This window comes from Jaculus jaculus, chromosome 18 (assembly GCF_020740685.1).
Source record: "Jaculus jaculus isolate mJacJac1 chromosome 18, mJacJac1.mat.Y.cur, whole genome shotgun sequence".
Classification (NCBI taxonomy): domain Eukaryota; kingdom Metazoa; phylum Chordata; class Mammalia; order Rodentia; family Dipodidae; genus Jaculus; species Jaculus jaculus.
The window spans coordinates 27,758,147-27,777,784 of record NC_059119.1 but is presented as its reverse complement, the minus strand read 5'-3'; the positions used below and the strand labels follow the sequence as shown (position 1 = coordinate 27,777,784).

At 47.2% G+C, this 19,638-nt stretch overlaps 1 protein-coding gene across 1 annotated transcript in view; it reads left to right on the top strand.

The window, feature by feature from the left end:
• Positions 1-19,638, top strand: part of Frmpd2 (FERM and PDZ domain containing 2) — a 138,493-nt gene that overhangs the window by 85,722 nt on the left and 33,133 nt on the right. The window contains exons 14-19 of the mRNA XM_045137653.1: positions 569-725; positions 9,664-9,874; positions 15,176-15,273; positions 18,162-18,254; positions 18,786-18,893; positions 18,988-19,104. Coding sequence (XP_044993588.1) covers positions 569-725; positions 9,664-9,874; positions 15,176-15,273; positions 18,162-18,254; positions 18,786-18,893; positions 18,988-19,104 — 784 coding nt within the window. The remainder of the gene's footprint in view (positions 1-568; positions 726-9,663; positions 9,875-15,175; positions 15,274-18,161; positions 18,255-18,785; positions 18,894-18,987; positions 19,105-19,638) is intronic.

The following is a 19,638-nucleotide window of genomic DNA, read 5'->3' as shown; positions in this document are numbered from 1 at the left end:
TATAGCCGGGCATGGTGGCACATGCCTTTAATCCCAGAACTGGGGAGACTGAAGTAGGAGGATCACTATGAGTCTGAGGCCAGCCTGGGCTATAGTGCAAGTTCCGAGTCAGCCTGGGCTAGAGTGAGACCCTACCTCAAACAAGCAGAGTGGAAATTTCACTCCGTTGGTGTCTTCTCATGGGTCTGAGGAGGAGCTGGGTCAGTTCTCGGTCTTTTCTGTACCCCACTAGCTGAGGTTTTGTTTTGGAGCTGGTTCACTGAAAACAACAGGAGTCCTTACTGGTCTATTCATAATGCCCTCTGAGGGTTATGTTTCTCTCCTTGCCAACTGTGTACCTGACTCATCCATATTCTTTTACTCTTTGACAACAGCGTTGTTGGATAAACAAACATTTGATATATGAATGAAGGGAAAAACAAAATGGGATTTTCCTTTAGTTCAGAGGCATGGGAGGCTAGTAGGGAACCACAGCTCTGGGAATTTACTACCGCCAGCATCCTTGCGCTCAGAGGCATGGGTGAGGCTGGCCATTGTTCTAAAGTCTGTGCTTGCTTCCTTCCTTCAGCGGAAAAAGCTCACCATCACCAGCAGTGTTACGGGGAAAAAGCACACGTTTATCACCGATTCAGCCAAGACCTGTACATATCTACTGGGTCTCTGCTTGGCCCAGCATGGGTTTAATGCGCAGATGGGCTCTGGGCAGCCGCCTCATCTTTTACCTGGTGAGTACTCTTTTATGTGGGTGGGGGGAGGTACTGGGGATTGAACCTAGGGCTTCATGCACACTAGCTAGCTAAGCTCTCTACCATTGAGCCCTTAACTGGTGAGTAGATGCTGTATATATTCACAACTCAAGTTTCGACAAGTTTGTTGTTTCACAAAACAACTTATAAGAACAGATATAGTTGATTCGGAAGTCTCTAAAAAGTTTAAAATCTCAAGTAGGGCATGGTGGCACACGCCTTTAATCCCAGCACTTGGGAGGCAGAGGTAGGAGGACTGCTGTGAGTTCGAGGCCACCCTGAGACTACATAGTGAATTCCAGGTCAGCCTGAGCTAGAGTGAAACTCTACCTCGAAAAACAAAACAAAACAAATTTAAATCTCCCAATGATAAACCATCATAAAATTATATATATATATATATATATATATATATATATATATATATGTATATATATATATATGTATATGTATATGTATATGTATATGTATGTATATATATATATTTTTTTTTTCTCTCAGGTTGGTAAGGACTAAAATAAACAACACTGGGAGGGCAGTACAATCTTCCCAGAGCACACATGGGGCTCTATCTGTCTTTATCTATTTTATGTTATCTATCTATCATCTATCCACCATCTATCAATTTATCTATATTTTTAAAAGCCTTAAGAAGGTCTATGTCCTTTTGGTCCCATAACTGGACCTGTAGATGTCTGTCCTGAAGTAAGAAATCACAGAAGTTGATGTTCATGGACGCTCACCGTGTCGTGTAGCATCATTTATCACAGTGAGCACTGGGAAGTGATCAAATAGAAGACTGGCTGGGGAGCTCATGGTGTGTCGATATATTTTAGACAGCATGTGTCCTCTCTGAACTCGTGGACCATCTCAGGTTTGTGTCCTGCTCCAGTGGGACAAGTGTGTGCCGCATTTCTAGTTTGACGTCCAGCTTTCAGTGTACTGTGTGAATGGTGACAATGGATTCTGCCTGTGGGGTTTGGTTCTGGGCTGGCCAACTAGTATGGAAGCTGGGACACTGGGCATTAGGGGCCAGTCCATGCCCTGGAATCGACTGGAAAACAAAACCACCAAGCTTTCAGGTATAGAACCAACCCCAGGGAGTTACGCAGCAGCGCACCGTTAGCCGCAGAATAAAGACATGAATACTTCACTGGAGCCACGGGCTGTGGCTTCTCCATGCCATTTCCAGGAAACGGGAGGTGATTAGTGCAAATTAATTACATGTCACTTACCTGCTATGGCTGAGATATAGTGTGCGAAACACGATCAATATTGTGTTCATTGCCTGATTTCAGTGACCATGAAATATTTATAGGCGCCTTGAGCTCACTAGTGGAAATGAATCCTTCCAGGCCGATTTGCTGTTAATCCACTGTTTTCTCAAACTGTAAATCCTACCATTTTAGGAGATTTCAGGAAGGTAGCATTCATATACATGAAAAAGGTCCACTTAGCCAATTCCCCTTGCCTCTTAGGAATCTACATGTGAGACGCTTCCTGTGCACAGTGTTTTCAATGGCTGCATGAAATAGAGAGATGGCCACCTTCCCCTGTCCCTGCTCAGTTCCCACAATTGTCCTCTCCTTTTAGCCACCTCCTTTTGCCATGGTCTCTGCACTGTTCAGATGGGACCACGGACCACCCGCTCAGCAGGAAGCTGGGATTCAGCATCCTCTCTTCCCACTCTACCTGTCTCCGCATGTTCTTGGTGGGCTTCATGCTGGGACTCACTGTCCTGGGAGCCTTCCGAGTGCCCTTCAAGGAGGACAAATCCAGTCATGACCTTCCGTTCGGCAGCTCGCCCACTGCTGTATACTGCCGTCAGAGACAATCCCCAGGTTGTTAGGACACAACTGGACCTTTGCAATCTGGACCCAACCTAAGCTTCTTTCTGGCCCTGACCCTCCCTCATCGCTTACTTTCTAGCTGTCCTGAAAGCCACCTTGCTGGCTGCTGGCACCTATCTCAGGTTCTAGGGTCCTGTGCACAGTGGCTTCTGTCTTTAATGCTGTTCCTAAGCCCTTCTGGGCTTTGACCACCAAGATCAGCCGGATCTCCTTGGATCAGTTCAAGAAAACCTCTTCCTTGACGCCTTTCCTGATCGGCTGCCCAGGCTGCCTACTCTCTCTGAAGGGGAGTAGACCACTGCTCCATTTGCAGACCTCTGTCTTCTCCTCTCTAATTCCCTCTGTCTCCAATCTATGAAAGATGGTGATTTCTTGAAGGCTGAAACAGTATCCCATATCCTTTCCAGCTCCATTACTGAACAGGAGTGTATCAAATAGGAAGTGGTTAACATATGCTTTCAAAAAACAATTAATTAATTTCGAGTATGTCCAGTTATATAGCCCAGGCTGGTCTTGATCTCATGACCTCTGCCTCAGCTTCCCCAATGCTGGGGTTACAGGTATGTGTCACCAGGTCTAATACTTCTTAAATAAATGAATGGATAGATGAATAATTAGTGTGGAAATATAGTTACAGAATAACTCCCTCATTTGATATTTAGTTGTTTTAAAATATATTTTATTTATTTATTTGAGAGAAAGAGAGAAAGAAGTAGAGAAAGAGACAGAGAGAATGGGCGTGCCAAGGCCTCCAGCCACTGCAAATGAACTCCAGATGTATGTGCCTCCTTGTGCACCCTGGCTTATGTGGCTCCTGGGGAATTGAACCAGGGTCCTTTAGCTTTGCAGGCAAATACCTTAACCACTAAGCCATCTTCTACAGCCCAGTGATTGTTTTTTTTTTTTTCTTTTGCATGTGTATGGTGTGTGTAGTGTGTATGTGTGTGTGATATGTGTATGGTGTGGTGTGAATATGTATAGTGCATATATATATGTTATATGTGTGTGCCTCATGCACACCCATGTACAGGCTGGAAGAGAATACCAAGTATTCCCCTCTGTCATTATTCCGCATGTTTCCTCAAGACAGGGTCTTGCCCTAAGTCTGGAGCTGCTGTTTTCAGTCAGACTGGCTGACGAGAAAGTCTCGATGATTCTTGGGTCTTTCTATAGGCCTGAGGATATGGATGTTGTGTCTCCATGCCTCACTGTGTATGTGGGCACTGGGGAATTGAACGTAGGCCCTATGCTGAGGCAAGTTCTCTTACCTAGGGAGTCATCTCCTTGCCCCCCTGTTTTTTTTAACATTACAAGTGATATTGTGATAAACAACATTGAAGGAAAAGAAATTTTGGCCCTTATGTCATTTCTTTAAACTCAGAGTATTATTATTGGATACTAAGCCAGGGCATTTTTAAAGCCTTCACTGTGTTCCCAAGTAGTGTGCATCCTCGGAGAATAGATGTCATTGAGTTTATCTGTGTTCATTTGATGGGCAAAAGTGATTTCTCACCAGTGTTTTTGTTTATTTGCTTATTTATTTATTTGCAAGTAGAAAGATAGAAGAGAGACAGACAGAGAGAATAGGTACACCAGGACCTCTAGCTGCTGCAAATGAATTCCACATGTGCCACTTTGTGCTTTTGGCTTTATATGGGTACTAGGGAATAGAACCTGTATCACTGGGCTTTGTAGGCAAGTACCTTAACCGCCGAGCCATCGCTCTAGCACCTCCCCCCCCAAGTGTTTTGTTACATATTTCTTTGACAGTTGAGAAACCAAGCATTTCATAGTCACCTTCTGTGAATTCTCTCTCTTTTTTTTAATTTGATTTATTAGTTTTCTTTTCATCAAATATAGGCAGTTTGGTACCATTGTTTAGGCTCATCTATGATCTACCCCCTCCCATCAGACCCTCCTTGTTGATGTAAATGGGTCGTGCACTGTGGGGTTAGTCCCCAGTTATTGGTATGCTAAATGTCTCTGCAAATCATGACCCAACATGTGACTCTGACATTCTATCTGCCCCCTCTTCCGCAAAATTTCCCTGAGCCATGTTGGGTTCATTTTTGGTCTGCTTCAGTGCTGAGGTGTTGGGGGCATCTGAGGCTCTGGCTCTCTGATTTGGTAGGAGTTGATTTTTCTCTGCGTTGGTCTCCTTCCCCTTTGTGCTGGTATCCGGTTCACAGGAAAACAGCACCCTTGCTTGTTTCACCAATTGTCCTTAGTTTCAGTTGGACCCCTTTTGAGGTATGTTGGGGCAGCTCTCTCCATAGGATCTGCATCTATCTGAAAAAGAGAAGCAGATTCTTCAACGGAGAGTAAGTTAGCACCAAGAAAATTGAAACAACACATACTTTTTTGATAGACAGATTGATAGGTGTAGGCCCTCTTGTTCCCCATGACTGATGATAGCTTAATATTGTAGAGTGGGCTTGTGTTTGGGTATGGTTCTGACTTGTTTCCCAGCTCCAGCTATGGGTCTAGTACCACTGAGTGGATCAGTTAGCCAAATCAAGAGTAGTTGGTTCCTCACCATGGCTGTGTGCCACTATTGCACTTGTGTGGGCATCACATCAGGTTATTTGTTGCTAATTAGATTAGACAATGAGTTGCTTGGACAGATATTGGTCGTTTCCCCCAGTCGCCCATGTAGCGCCTTCTGGCACTAGACTTCTGTGAATTCTCTTGACAAGCACATTACTTCACAGTTAGACTTGGATCCCTGGGGAGAAAGAAGAGTTATGGAGCTTCTCCAAGTGAAGCTGCAGGACTGAATCAGGCTGGACCCGTCAGCACAGCTGAGTGAGCCAGGCCTTTTCTCCGACTTCCTGCTGGGGTCTGGGCTACAGGGATGCTCTGGGCCCTCTCCCCAGCCTGGGCTCACAGGCCTGCCTTTGTGCAGTGGGCTATCCAGGATCTTGCCCCGGTGACCTCCTTGTGGCCCTGACTCCACGTGCTCCTGGGTGTGTGGGACATCGCAACTCACATGGACTTGAGCCCTCAGCATCCCAGCAGGTGCAGATAATTGTCAAGCTACTTCACCGGTGCCATCATTATGTTGTGAGTCACCCACAGCCAGCGGACAGGCACTGTCTTCTCTCCTTGGCATGCCCGTGGCTTTGGGATGTCCTTGGCAGCCATTCCCTCTATTCCTCAAAGACTCACTCTTCGCTTTCCTGCCTAGCCACAAATCTTCCCACACTATTGGTGGACTGGGGGAACCTCATGAAGCTGAGGCCTGGTAATGCATCTTTGCACCGTTGATCTCCCTTCCTGACCTTGCCTTGTGGCCTGTGCACTGAGCTTTCCCCAGCCCCAGCCCAACACTCTAGCTCCCTGCTGGGGACACAGCTCCTCCCCGAACGGAGGCACCTGGGGCTCTCACTCTTCTGCCCTTCTGCCTTTGCCCCACCACAAGTACTGAGGCCCCTTCTATAAGGGGAAACTGCCCCCTGGAGCCCCAGTCTCTCTGCAGTCTCGCTTCAGACCACTGAACTACTCTTTGCTGAGACTGTCCGCCACCACTTCTGCCTGGAACATTCCCCATGACGTGGGTGTTGATATCTATCATGGTCTGCCGGGCTCCTCCCTAGGGGTTGAGGAGGAAGATGAGCCTCGGACGACTCAGAAACCTCTCCTGGCCACCGGAGAAAAACCACACTGAGTCGGGAGTCTTTTCGAAGCAGGAACTCACAAAAAACTCGCTTTATTGCTATGAGCAGTTGCCTATATCATGTTGGGGACAAAGGCGGGGATTTTAGGACGGGGCGGGGGCGAGGTAAGGGCCAATAGTAAGCTGTAACTATTGAAATGGTAATTATAATCGCCATGCAGAGGTGGCAGGCAAGAAGCCATTAGGTGTCTTGCTGAGTCCTAGCTGGCCAGAGACAGGTTGCCAAACTTCAGCTAGGCTCAGGAAGTTCCACTGCACCTCACTCCTGGGCCTTTCAGGACCCAAAAATGGTCACTGTCCCTTTAGGCCCTGGTGATGGGAAGGGTGGGAGTGCCCCAGCGCATCTCCATTGCTGCTGTCCGTGGCTTGGCGTGTTTGGTACTCCCACTGTCCAGTGTGGACCATTGAGCCAGCAGACGTGAGTGTGGAATCTGGTGTACCAATAACTAGTCTTTGGAGCAGGAGCCAATGACCTGTGAGAGCTTCAAGTTTCCTCACCTGGAAAACGGGTGTGGTATCTACCCAGACAGCGCTGGAGATGATTGAATGCGGAAAAGTAGATGATGGGCTTCCCTCGGTGCCCGTCACATAGGACTCGCTGAGCCTATGCTGGCTGCTGGCCTTGCCTTGTTTCTGAAGACGCCCAAGTTTTGGACTAGGACTGGAATGTATGGGCTGGAGAGATGGCTTAGTGGTTAAGGCGTTTGCCTGCAAAACCAACGGACCCGGGTGCAAGCCTGTGGGGTTTGTTTATAGTGGCCAGAGGCCCTGGCGTGCCCATTCTCTTTCTCTCTCTCTGTCTCTGACTTTTCTCTCTCTCTCTTTCTCTCAAATAAATAAATAAATAATAAAAAATTAAACACACACACATAGACACAGCCTGTGCAAAGGCTGCAGATCATATTTAGATTTCTTCCTTCCCTCCGTGCTTTCTTGCCCATCCTACGGGAGGGATGAGAACACAATCTTTTTATACTCCAAACTTCTCAACAAGTAGATTTTACATGTTTTATTTATTTATTTGCTTATTTGAGACAGCGAGATAGAGAGATAGAGAGAAAGAGAGACTGGGCGTGCCAGGGCTTCCAGCCACTGCAAACAAACTCCAGACATGTCCGCCCCCTTGTGCATCTGGCTAACGTGGGTCCTAGGGAATCGAACCAGGGTCCTTAGGCTTCTCAGGAAAACGCCTTAACCACTAAGCCATTTCCCTACCTCAAGTAGATTTTATAAGCAAGCTCTTTTCAGGGCTGGGGGAGCACTGGCAACACTCTAGCACTGTGGTAGGAAAGAAAGGATCTGCACAAGAAAATAAGTACCCACACTCCCTCCAGGCAGAGTTCCTTCAACCGTGCCTCATTGCGTGCACTCCCATAATTCACTGCCATCACAACAGACTCCTATCCCACCTCCACACAGCATACCACACTCTCACACACCACACGCACGCATATCAGAAACACACACTGTATACATATATCAGCACTTCCCATAGCCATACCACACATGCATACTGTACTCTCACACACCACACACACGTATAGATGAAGAACCACATACCATGTAAGCACATCTCAACCACACACATTGATCATACCAGATACACATATCACCTTGAATACACAAACATCCAGACAATAAAATGCACATACACACATACACACACACACACGCGCACACACACACAGACACCATGTATACATGTACACACACAGAGAAAGAGTACAAGTGACAAAGCCATGAACACTATGCATGCAGGTCTTTCCTTCCTGGGTTTAGAAGAGAGCAAAGGACCTAAGACAGCCATTTTCCATTGTCAAAATATAAATGCAGGCTGGACATGGTGGTGCATGCCTACAATTCCAGCACTTGAAAGTTGGAAGTAGGAGGGTCAGAAGTTCAAGGCTATCCTTGGCTATATAGCAAGTTCCAGGCCAGCCTGGGTTACATGAGACCCTAACTCAAAAAAAAAAAAAAAAATCCAGGCTGGAGAGATGGCTTAGCGGTTAAGCGCTTGCCTGTGATGCCTAAGGACCTCGGTTCGAGGCTCAATTCCCCAGGACCCACGTTAACCAGAGGCACAAGGGGGAACATGTGTCTGGAGTTTGTTTGCAGTGGCTGGAAGCCCTGGTGTGCCCATTCTTTCTCTCTCTACTTCTCTCTCTCTGTCTGTTGCTGTCAAATAAATAAATAAAATAAACAAAAAAATTTAATAAAAAAAAGTCCAATGGGGCTGGAGAGATGGTTTAGCGGTTAAGACATTTGCCTGCAAAGCCAAAGGATCCTGGTTTGACTCTCTAGGACCCACATAAGCCAGATGCACAAGGTGGCACATGCATCTGGAGTTCATTTCCAGTAGCTGGAGGCCCTGGTGTGCCCATTCTCTCCCTTTCTCTCTCTCTTTCTCTCAAATAAGTAAATAAATATATTTAAAAAAATAAAACACCAAGCTGGGTGTGGTGGCACATGCCTTTAATCCCAGCACTTGGGAGGCAGAGGTGGGAGGATTGCCATGAGTTCAAGGCCAGCCTGAGACTCCATAGTGAATTCCAGGTAAGTCTGGGCTAGAGTGAGACCCTACCTCAAAATAAAAAAAAAAAACCCACAAAAAAACACCAAAGTAAAAATAAAAACTCAGCTTTGGACAGAGCTTTGTTAACTTAAGAGATCTATTGATCAAATCTCATTTTTTAATGGTCAAATAAATAATGGAATGAATTGTTCCTTTCAACCATGATCTCAGTTTCAGGACTTCCCTAGAGTCATTTATTAAGCCTTCTGAGACAGGAGAAAGGGAAGTGTCAAAGCTGAGGGTCCCACACGTCTGACCCCTGCTAATATTTCAGGCTTTTTAGAAGGAGTATTGTTACCAGGGCAAAGTAAGCCATGAAGAGATGAAAGATGATGTTTCTTCACAGGGCAGAGCCCGATGTTGGAAGCCCAGGTGGTTTGAAGTCTCATTCATTCTAGGGATATTTGTGAGGACAGAACTGCGGGAGTGGGGGTAGGATGGGGTGTAGCAACTCATGCAGCCAGGGCCTGCTGGAGTATAACGTCCCCAGAGATGTCTTGGGTGGTACTTATGGGTACAGACTCTGGTTTCTAGCCCATTCCCTATAAGGTTAGAGACCGTCTTGTCTCTTCTCTTCTAGGGTTCTGAAGTGGCTTTTAGCAAGTGCTATTATATAGGAGGACCTGCATTCGGAAGAATTGTCTAAGTTAGCAGGGAGCAAAGTGGCAGGTCTCTTAGTGCAGAAAAACAGCTGGGAGAAGAGAGCCAGGTGTGAGTGTGTATTGTTGCCCAGGAGCAATGGAACCAGACTCACTTTGTATAACTTTCTCGTTTTTGTTTGTTTGTTTGCTTGTTTGTTTGTTTTTCTCTCCAATTCAGACCACAATAAGTTTGTGCAGATAACCAACTTGAGTTCTGCGCCCCCAGCCCGGGCCAAACCTCTCACTTGGATTCAGAGATTGTCATGCTCAGAAAACGAGTTGTGTGTACCCAGGCCACAGAATGCTGTGGGAGGTCCACTGAGCACATCCTTGGAGAACTTCAACGTGGAAGGTGGCAATGAGACCGGGACAGAGGGACTTGGAGGCAGGTGGGATTCATCTTTCCTTTGAACCCAGACCACTGGGTCCACTGAAGCCATCTGTACCCAAAGTGCTTGTTTAAAGGATGTCAGATACCCAAGAACATTTGTTTACTGGGTCACTGTCACCTCAGTCTAGGGTCAGTGTAGGCTAAGTGTCATAGGATAAAATCCCACCCTCCTACCCTTTTGCTAGAGAAAGAACTAGGTGGTAATGGGAAACCAAAGAGAGAAAATAAGTAAATGCCAGGAAGTGTATTTTTGTCCTATTCTAAACCAGGTCCTGATCTTGGCATGTGTTCACATCAACCAAATTAAAGTCTGTGAAGTATTTTTTAATATTTTGAGAGAGAGAGAGAGAGAGAGAGGGAGGGAGAGAATGGGCACGCCAGGGTCTTCAGCAGCTGTGAATGAACTCCAGATGCATGCGTCCCCTTGTGGGCATGTGTGACATTGTGCACTTGCGTCACTGTGCGTCTGGCTTACGTGGGACCTGGAGATTTGAACATGAGTTCTTAGGCTTTGCAGGAAAGTGTCTTAACTGCTAAGCCATCTCTCCAGCCCCGCCTCCCGCTTTTAAATCACTTTTCAGGTGGGGGGAAACTGGAGGACTGGGACTCAAGCACAATAGCTGGCCCTGGGGACTGTACTCCTAACCCCAACACCGTGCTACCTTCACTGAGGATGGGATGGTTGCCATTTGACTTTGCACGTGAAAACAGTGAGCTTACACATGCAACACCATTCTAGAACAATGATCCGTAGATTTAAAGAGAGCCTAGAACTTGGATTACATTTGCATAGCAAGTTATATAAATAGCACAGATTCCCAGGCAGTGCACCACCAGGACAGTTGCTGAGGGAGCCTTTTTTCTTTTATTTTTGAGGGGGAGGAGTGGAGTAATACATCTGCTTTTGCAGGAGGCTATGGACGATTCATTTGAACTGAATTGCATATGCATGTATGTCTTAAAGTGATTCTTAGAAAATCATTTGCCTGAAGTCTGCTGATGTAAATGTGCCTCACGATGCACTGAACACTCAAACAAAAGTAACAGTGCGGAAGCAAAAAAACAAAAACAAAAACAAAAACCTATTCTGAGCCTCTGCTGCTGTCTAGCAAAAACTACCCCAAAGCACAGTGGCGTCAAACAGCAGCCATCTTCTTTCCCACGTGACAACTTCGTGGTTAGAAGAATGTCCTGTGGTAGTCACACACAGTGAGGACTTTGCAGCATTGCCTGTCCTCCAACAGGAAGCTGAGTCAGACTCTTCCACAAATTCTGTGGCTTCTCTATCTCATACTTATGTCTGTTACTTTTAAAATATTTATTTATTTGTGTGAGGATAAGTGTGTGTGTGTGTGTGTGTGTGTGTGAGAGAGAGAGAGAGAGAGAGAGAGAGAGACAGATAAAGAGAGAGAGAGAAGAAATATGAATAAGAGTGTGCCAGGCCTTTGCCACTGCAGACAAACTTCCAGATGTATGCACCATTTTGTGCATCTTGCTTTATGTGGGTGCTGGGGAACTGAACCTGGGCCAGCAGGCTTTGCAAGCAAGCACCTTTAACCAGCTGAGCCTGTGTGCCCGTGTTCTTCCCACTAAGGCTGTGGTTGAAGTTTGAGGTGGATCAAGGCTTGTGACAGTGTCGCTGTACACTGATGCTCTTGGGGACATGGGCGATACACTCAACTGGGGCTGGCTCAACGTTGATGCAGCTGTGAGTCCCTTTCAGACTCTCCCGTGGGGCGATCCCGGCACCGTGGGAGTTCCTGCCGAGCTGTCTCGAACTGTGTGGTCCTGAGCAAGCTCGTTCACATGCACACGACTCAGTTTCCTCTTCATCCCACAGTGTGTTAGCAGTAACAGGAGCTCTGCTGGGCGGCAGAGGCAATTAAAGTGTGCTATGAGCTCCAGGCCCGAGCCGCGTCTGTGGTAAGAGTCCTGATACTGAAGTTCTTTCCCTGGGCTTTAGGGGAGATGGTAGGAACACACACCTCCTTGTATGGGGGTGAGGATGGGTTAGATGCTCAAGACAGGTGTAAACACAGCGCTGTGGCTCCTTGGGAGTGAGGATTGTGGAGGGCTGGATGGGGGAATGTGACATAAAGTCTTTAAGTGTTGTTCATTCACTAGTTAAGCACCTGCTGGATACCTGCCTCAGCAAGGTGCTGGATTCAGCGTCAGCAAGACAGACAAGTCCCTGACTCTTGCTGGTCACAGATGGATAGAGGTGACCAGGCAGGATTGTATGGCATGTTGATGGCTTGATACTTGAGGCATGTGTCAAGATGGTGGGACGGCCTCTGATCTTGTCAATGAGGAGAAGGGAGCACCCACTGCCAAAGTCATTCCTGGCAATTATTTACTCAGCACTCCTTAGAACAGAGATGTCCCTGGCATCGCTTCTCTGAAGCCCCTCCTGGCTGTTCCGGAAAAGGGGTGGCTCCTCCACACTGCTGACTATGTTTAGGACAGTGCCCTCCCTGTGCCTGCCCACCCCCCGCAAGCACATGCTCCGCTAAACCCTGAAAGCCCCAAGAATAGCAGCAAGCCAGTTATATCCTCAGCTCGGCGGCCAGAATGTGGAGGTGTTCAGTCAGTGAATTTTAAAAGGTTTGCATTAAAAAAGACAACCTCTATCATTATGGTAAAAGACACAAACCATAAAAGGTACCATCATAACCACTTGGAGGGGTCTAAGGCAGTGATATTCAGTATCCCCACCTTGTTGTGCCCCCTCCCACCACCCTTCACGGAACCCTTCTTCTTCCCAAGCTGAAACTCTCGCTGCATTGAACACTTACTTACCCCCCACTCCAGCCCCGGCACCCACCATTCTCTTTTCTGTCTGGGAATGGGACTCCTTTAGATAACCTTGTACGATAAGTAGGCTCTCGGACCATTTTTCCTTTTGTGACTGACAGTAAATGACCTTGACCAGTTGAGGACTGTTCCTCTGGATGGCCCAGGCCACATGAACCGCAGTAGCCTGGGACAGATTTTTCTTCAAAGGCCACCCAAAGCTCTCTCAGGTCCCCAGAATGCTAGGATTTCTCCTTTCTTTGAGCCTGGATGACTCAGCCTCTGGGCGCTTTAGTGAGCTCGAAAAGCAGACGCCCCTGGGGTTCTTCGAGGCCTGGTCCACATCTGACTTGCCCTTTCACCATCCTTGGTTGCTTGCAAACCCCAGCATGACCCAGAGTGGGTTCCTAATCGATTTGGATGGGACTTGCTGCAAGATACAAGGAGCAAATAGGACCAAAAGGCAGAGTGAGGCTCCTCCCTGCGAGGAAAGAACCGCTTTGAGCTGCCTGTGCTTCCCGTCATGCTCCCGTCCCCCATCAGTCCCGTGTTGCTCTCTGAGTGGTGCCAGGTGTTGCCTCCGTGCTCCCGGACAGTGAGAGTACACGGTAACTACCCATCTCTAGCTGCTTTCCAGATGCCCAAGCAGTACGGTGGAGGGAGGGCGTGGCCTCATTGGTGTCGGGGACGGACTGAAATGAGTGTGCCTAAGTGGTTGGCCACCCTGTACCCAATGGTGTCTTTTTTTCCATAGCTCTGAGCAGGGGCAGCTTTGTGTCTTTCCTTACTTCTTTAATTTTGTTTGTTTGTTTTTAGAGGTATGGTCTCTCTCTAGCCCAGGCTGACCTGGAATTCACTATGTAGTCTCAGGGTGGCCTTGAACTCACGGCGATCCTCCTACCTCTGCCTCCCGAGTGCTGGGATTAAAGGTGTGCGCCACCATGCCCGGCTTACTAAAAAAAAAATTTTATTTCCTTATGAGAGAGAGAGAGAGAGAGAGAGAGAGAGAGAGAATGAATATGAGAATTGACCAGGGCCTCTTGCTGTTGCAAATGAACTCCAGACACGTATGTTACTTTGTCCATCTGGCTCTATGTGGATATTCGGGAATCGAACCTTGGCTGGCATGCTTTGCAGGCAAGTGGCTTTAACTGCTGAGCAATCTCCCCAGCCCCTGTTCTTTTCTTTTTTTTTTTTTTACCTTTTTAAAAAATTTTTATTTATTTATTTGAGAGCGACAGACACAGAGAGAAAGACAGATAGAGGGAGAGAGAGAGAATGGGCGCGCCAGGGCTTCCAGCCTCTGCAAACGAACTCCAGACGCGTGCGCCCCCTTGTGCATCTGGCTAACGTGGGACCTGGGGAGCCGAGCCTCGAACCGCGGTCCTTAGGCTTCATAGGCAAACGCTTAACTGCTAAGCCATCTCTCCAGCCCCCCAGCCCCTGTTCTTAATTCTTGCACTCTACTGCTCTCTGAATGCGGCCTACCTCTGTGTGAGCTGTGCCTGGGAACAAGGCAGGGGACCCGCTCGATCCATCATTCTCCTAGTGCTAAGAAGAGTCTTTGCTTACTCGAATACTGCTTGAATTCATCTGTTCTGTGAGGATTAAAGAAATAACAAGGCAGGGTACCTTATAAGGGAAAAAAAGAGTTTGAAAATGGGAAATCTGAATAGCATGGGTCTACCTCTAATGGGGGCTCCCTGACTACTTTACCTCATGGGACGATGGTATCATGGAGGGGGTGCATGTGGACCAGACCTCACGGGGAGGAGACACAAGCCCAGAGACAGGGCCTTGCACTGTCAACACCCTCTCAAAGAACTAATGGGGACCCATAGAAACTGACTGCTCCCTTCCAAGAGTGGTGTCCCCAGTGACCTACCCATTTCCTACTAGGCTCTATCGCTTAAAGGTGCCACCATCTCCCATTATCATTTTACTCAGTACCAAGCTTTCAGCACATGGAGCCTTGAGCCTTTGGGGAATAAACCATGTCTAAATCCTATTTGGCCAGTTTAGTGCCTGCATATGCCTTCCCACTCCAGGCTGGTAGGTGTCTGCTTACAATGGGTGAAGCATATGTAGGGTGCCTGGGCATGCCTGGCCCTGCTAAGGGGATTCAGATAAAAGCAATAAACAGCAAAACATTACAACCTCACAAACAGAGTCAACACTTCACAAACATGACTTGGTTTCAACGCTTTCCTAGCCCCAGGAACAGGAAAATCCTCGAGAGGCATTGCATATAAGAGCCACGGTGGACAGTGGGAGGTCCTTCAGAGGTTCTAATGACTGAAGCAAGCCTTCTGGGCCACAGAGACCCAAAAGCCATTCCTGTTGGTGACCTCCTAACCAGATGAGCCACGATGGACTTGATCTGTGGGGCTGCTGGGTGTCTGGGCACAAGGCTGATGTATCAGGCATCACCCACCCACACTAATAAGTGGCCAAGAAATTTGCCTTCAAGGAGCATCCGATCTTACCTTGTCACCTTTCCCCACAGCCCTTGCACTGGCCGGGAGCAGCTGGACACCCTAAGTTTGCTCCCAAAGCCAACAACCTGTGATCTCTCTGGGTCATCTGTTCAGAACGTGTACACAGGTATGGACCAGACTTAGAGTAAGGGACGCCTTATATGTGACATTTCTTCTCAGTCATTTGCCACCACTTCAGTTTGCTTCCCCAACCAAGTGGACCATCTTTTCGTTTTAAAAATTATCTTGCGAACTTCTCAGGCTTGGGATGAGCACTCCCAGTCAGCGTTTGACCTTGGTTGGGACACGGATATTGAAAGGTAAGGGTTTGGTGAAATGCTTCCCAACACTGTGGTCCAATGGGAGGAGTGCCTGCCATGGATGGTGTGTTCAGAAAAATACATGATTCCAGTCATGCTTTTTCTCACAGGCCCAGCAGATCTCCCCAACGCTGTTCAGAAAGAATCTATGGGGAGGGTAGCATGCTTCTCCCAGCAAGTTCCCAGTCATAAGTAAAAAACAAGAGATTTGATACTAGGGAAAATATTGGTAGCTGATGAGCCAGGTCAGGATACAGCCAGGCAGTGAACTAAGCTGTTTGCCAGGCTCTGAGGAGAGAAGACATGTGAAATGATTGCAGTGGTGGGTCATCGGGGGGGCTTTTCCCCAGCAGCACTGTGACAAGAATTGGAGTGCCCCACCCCAGGATTCCACTTCCCTAGGAATGACTTGAGGGGCCTGCTTCGGTTGTCTTCCAGTCGCAAGCTTAGGATCCAGGTTGGCTGACAGCTCCTGTCACCTGTCATGACTAGAGGCTTGTGTTAGCTTTCCATTATTGTAAAACATGCCTGGGAGAAATAAACTTGGGGGAAAAAAAAAAAGATTTATTGTAGGTCATGTTTTTGGAGGCTTCAAAGGTCTAGGTTGATGATTGCTGGACCCTATTGCTTGGGGCCTGTCGTGGCACAGTGCGTCATAGTAGCTGTGTGGTGGAGGTGGTCAGGGCAGCAAGGAAGCAGAGAGGAGAGAGGAGGGGAGAGAGAAGAGGGAGGAGAGGAGAGAGAAGGCGAGAGAAAGAAAAAACACTGCTATCTTAACATGCCTTTTAAGGCCACACCTCTAGTGACCTAACTTCTACCCACTGCTAGGCTCTACCTCTTTTTAAATGATTTATTTATTTATTTGTGTGTGTGTGTGTGTGTGTATGCGTGTGTGTGTGTGTACCACAGCACGTGTGTGGAGGTCAGAGGACAACTTTTCCTCATGTGTCCACCTCTTTTGAGGCAGAGTTTCTCACTCTAGATTTTCTCTGTGCTGTTCTTTGCTGGGCTTGCCAGGAGCTTCTGGCAAATTCTTCTATCTCTGCCTCCTATATCGTCATCAGTCAACATCAGCATTAGCATGCTGAGCTTACAAAACCCTATCACAGCCCCTGGCTTTTTTGTAACATGGGGTCTGGGGTCAAACTCTAGTATTCTGGCTTGAGCATCGAGTCTTTAACCACTTAGCATTCTCTCCAGACCCTAGGCTCTGCCTTTTAAAGGTTTGACCTCCTCTCAGGAGTGCCACAGAATGGCAATAAAGCCTTTTTTATTTTTTTGCTTTTTCTTTGGTTTTTCAAGGTAGGGTCTCTCTCTAGCCAAGGCTGATTTGGAATTCACTATGTACTCTCAGGCTAGCGTTGAACTCATGACAGTCCTCCTACCTCTGCCTCCCAAGTGCTGAGGTTAAAGGTGTGCACCACCACACCTGGCCCACAATCAAGCTTCAAACAAGTGATCTTTGGGAGACATTCAAGATTTAAGCAATAGCAAGACCAAAGAAGGAAGATTTTGCTATCTCATCTTTATGTTTTAGTTTTGGTTGTCATTGCCAATAAACATATCCTTGCATTTTTCATTTTGTTTCAAGACTAATGCAGGGAAAAAAAAAATGTTAGGTGGGCATTGTGTCACAGTCCTATAATCCCAGGGTGTGGGACACAGGGGCAGGAAGATCAAGAATTGAGCCGGGCTTGGTGGCGCACGCCTTTAATCCCAGCACTGGGGAGGCAGAGGTAGGAGGATTGCCATGAGTTCAAAGCCACCCTGAGATGACAGAGTTAATTGCAGGTCAGCCTGGACCAGAGTGAGACCCAACCTCGGAAAACCAAAAAAAAAAAAAAGAATTGAAAGACCCTGCTGGATTCATAGTGAGTTCAGGGCCAGCATGAGCTACCTAGAGGTCATGTCTCCAGACAAATAAGTGTGTTGGAGTTTTAAAAAAATATATTTTATTTGTGGGATGGAGAGGAGGCTTAGCGGTTAAGGCGCTTGCCTGCTAAACCTAAGGACCCATGTTCAACTCTCCAGATCCCATGTTAGCCAGAAACACAAAGGTGAGGCAAGCACAAGGTTGCACATGCCCACCGGGTGGTGCAAGTGTCTGGAGTTCGATTACAGTGGCTGAGGCCCTGGTGCACCAATTCTCTCTCTCTCTTTGTCATCTCTAAAAATATTTTATTTAGTTATTTAGAGAGAGAGAGAGATGATAGATAGATGATAGAGAGAGAGAAAGAATGGATCATCAAGGCCTCTAGCCACTGCAAACAAACCCCAGATGTGTATCACTTTGTGCATCTGGCTTTACATGGATATTGTGGAATCAAATCTGGGCAGTCAGGCTTTGCATGCAAGTGCCTTTAACTGCTAAGCCATCCCTCCAGCCCGGGCTGGAGTTTTAACTCAGTATACTTACCATGTATATGGCCTTGGGTTCTACCCTTAGCACCAACCAGAAACAGACACCATGGTCCACCCTGCCATGTCCTGTGCTCTTACAGTCCAAGCTTGACCCACACTGGCCCAGTGGGGTTCACTGGAAGTGCATGCTCAGTTACTCACTCCCAGGGCTACTGGAGGATTATTAGAACAATGTTTGCTTTCAGGAGTGTGTGCATGTGTGTGATGATTCTCTTCTTTCCTTTTTTTAAATTTGGGATGAGGTGACAATATGGTGCTTTGATTCCACCTCTAGGGTCACAGAATAGCAGAAGAAAGAGCTTCACAGAAGAGCCAGGCCAAGAACTTGTGTGTGTGACATTGGAGCGCGATCCCCACCGTGGTTTCGGTAAGAGGGCTTCCGGAGCCGAGGGTTACGCCACTCTCTCCGCTCAGCAGAGCGGGGAGGGGTGTGCCATTCTCCCCTTTCCTGCCCCCTCTCTCCTAGCTTGCCTTTTCCAGCAATTAGTTCTGCTTTTTCCTCCCTTGTGGTGCTCCCAAAGAGCAACTGGAGTTTGGGGTCCAACACTTCTCCAGGGTGAGGGGGTTCTTAGTGATTTGGAGAGAGCTAATCTTTCTAAATTAATTGATGATCACATTTTAAAACTATGTAAGCAAAAGTTCCCAAGATAGGGGGTTTGATTAAAACTTATCTTTCCTACCTTTGATTATCTTCTGGGGCAAAAGCCAGCTTGCATTGGCAGGCTGTATTTCTAGCCTTAGCAATGGTTGTGAAGGGAGCAGACCCTGCCTAATCATTACAGTCAGATCTGGATATCAGCAGTGCCACTTGGTAGCTGTGCCACTTGGTAGCCTTCCCTCTCTGAGCTGCAAAGTCATTCAGCATCATCTTATTATTCAATACTAACTTGGATTGCAGGTTTTGTCATTAGCGAGGGAGAAGATATAGGTCAAGCAAATCCTGGAATCTTTATAGCTTCTCTTATACCCGGGGGACCAGCAGAAAGAGCTAAGAAGATCAAACCAGGTACATTTTTATGTTAAATCGCCAGAGAACTGTTTCAAGTCACCGCCCTTTCTTATTTCCTTGCTGGAGTCACGGAAACATTTTCTTTCACCAGGGGGGCAGATACTAGCCTTGAATCACATCGGCCTGGAGGGCTTCACTTTCAACATGGCTGTGAGAATGATCCAGAATTCTCCCGACAACATCGACTTAGTCATTTCTCAGTCAAAAGGTACGTTTCGAGTTGATCTCAGAAACTGAAGAGCCTCCTCTGTTCTCAGCAGTGCACTAATATCATGAACACAGAACACAAACTCCACGTCAGTATTTTATGGGGCTCTTCCCCACGGTCATGGTTTGCAAATAGTCAATGCAGTGGCACGGATCAATATGCCCTGAAATTGCATGTACCCTTGAAAGGCAGCAATCTACTCTAACTTCTTATTAGGCATGACTGGATACATGACAAGGAGGACATTCTTATTGTCACCCACGTCCTGATTGAAAGTGACTCCTCTAGGATTTCTGCAGATGGCCTTGTGTGGAGCAGTGAGCTCTGCAGCTGCAAAAGAGACTGAAAAATGTGGAAGTCTGGGTTTTCACAGCGAGCACCCTGCTCTTAACTTGGTGTGTATGTCATAGTTCAGCCCCTAGTGTAAAGCTCTGGTTGTATATCATGGTGGTTTTCGCCACCCTTTAAGTGAGAATGACAGCAGTAGCTGTTTAGGGAAAGAATAATATTATCTTCCATTTTTTAAAATTTTAT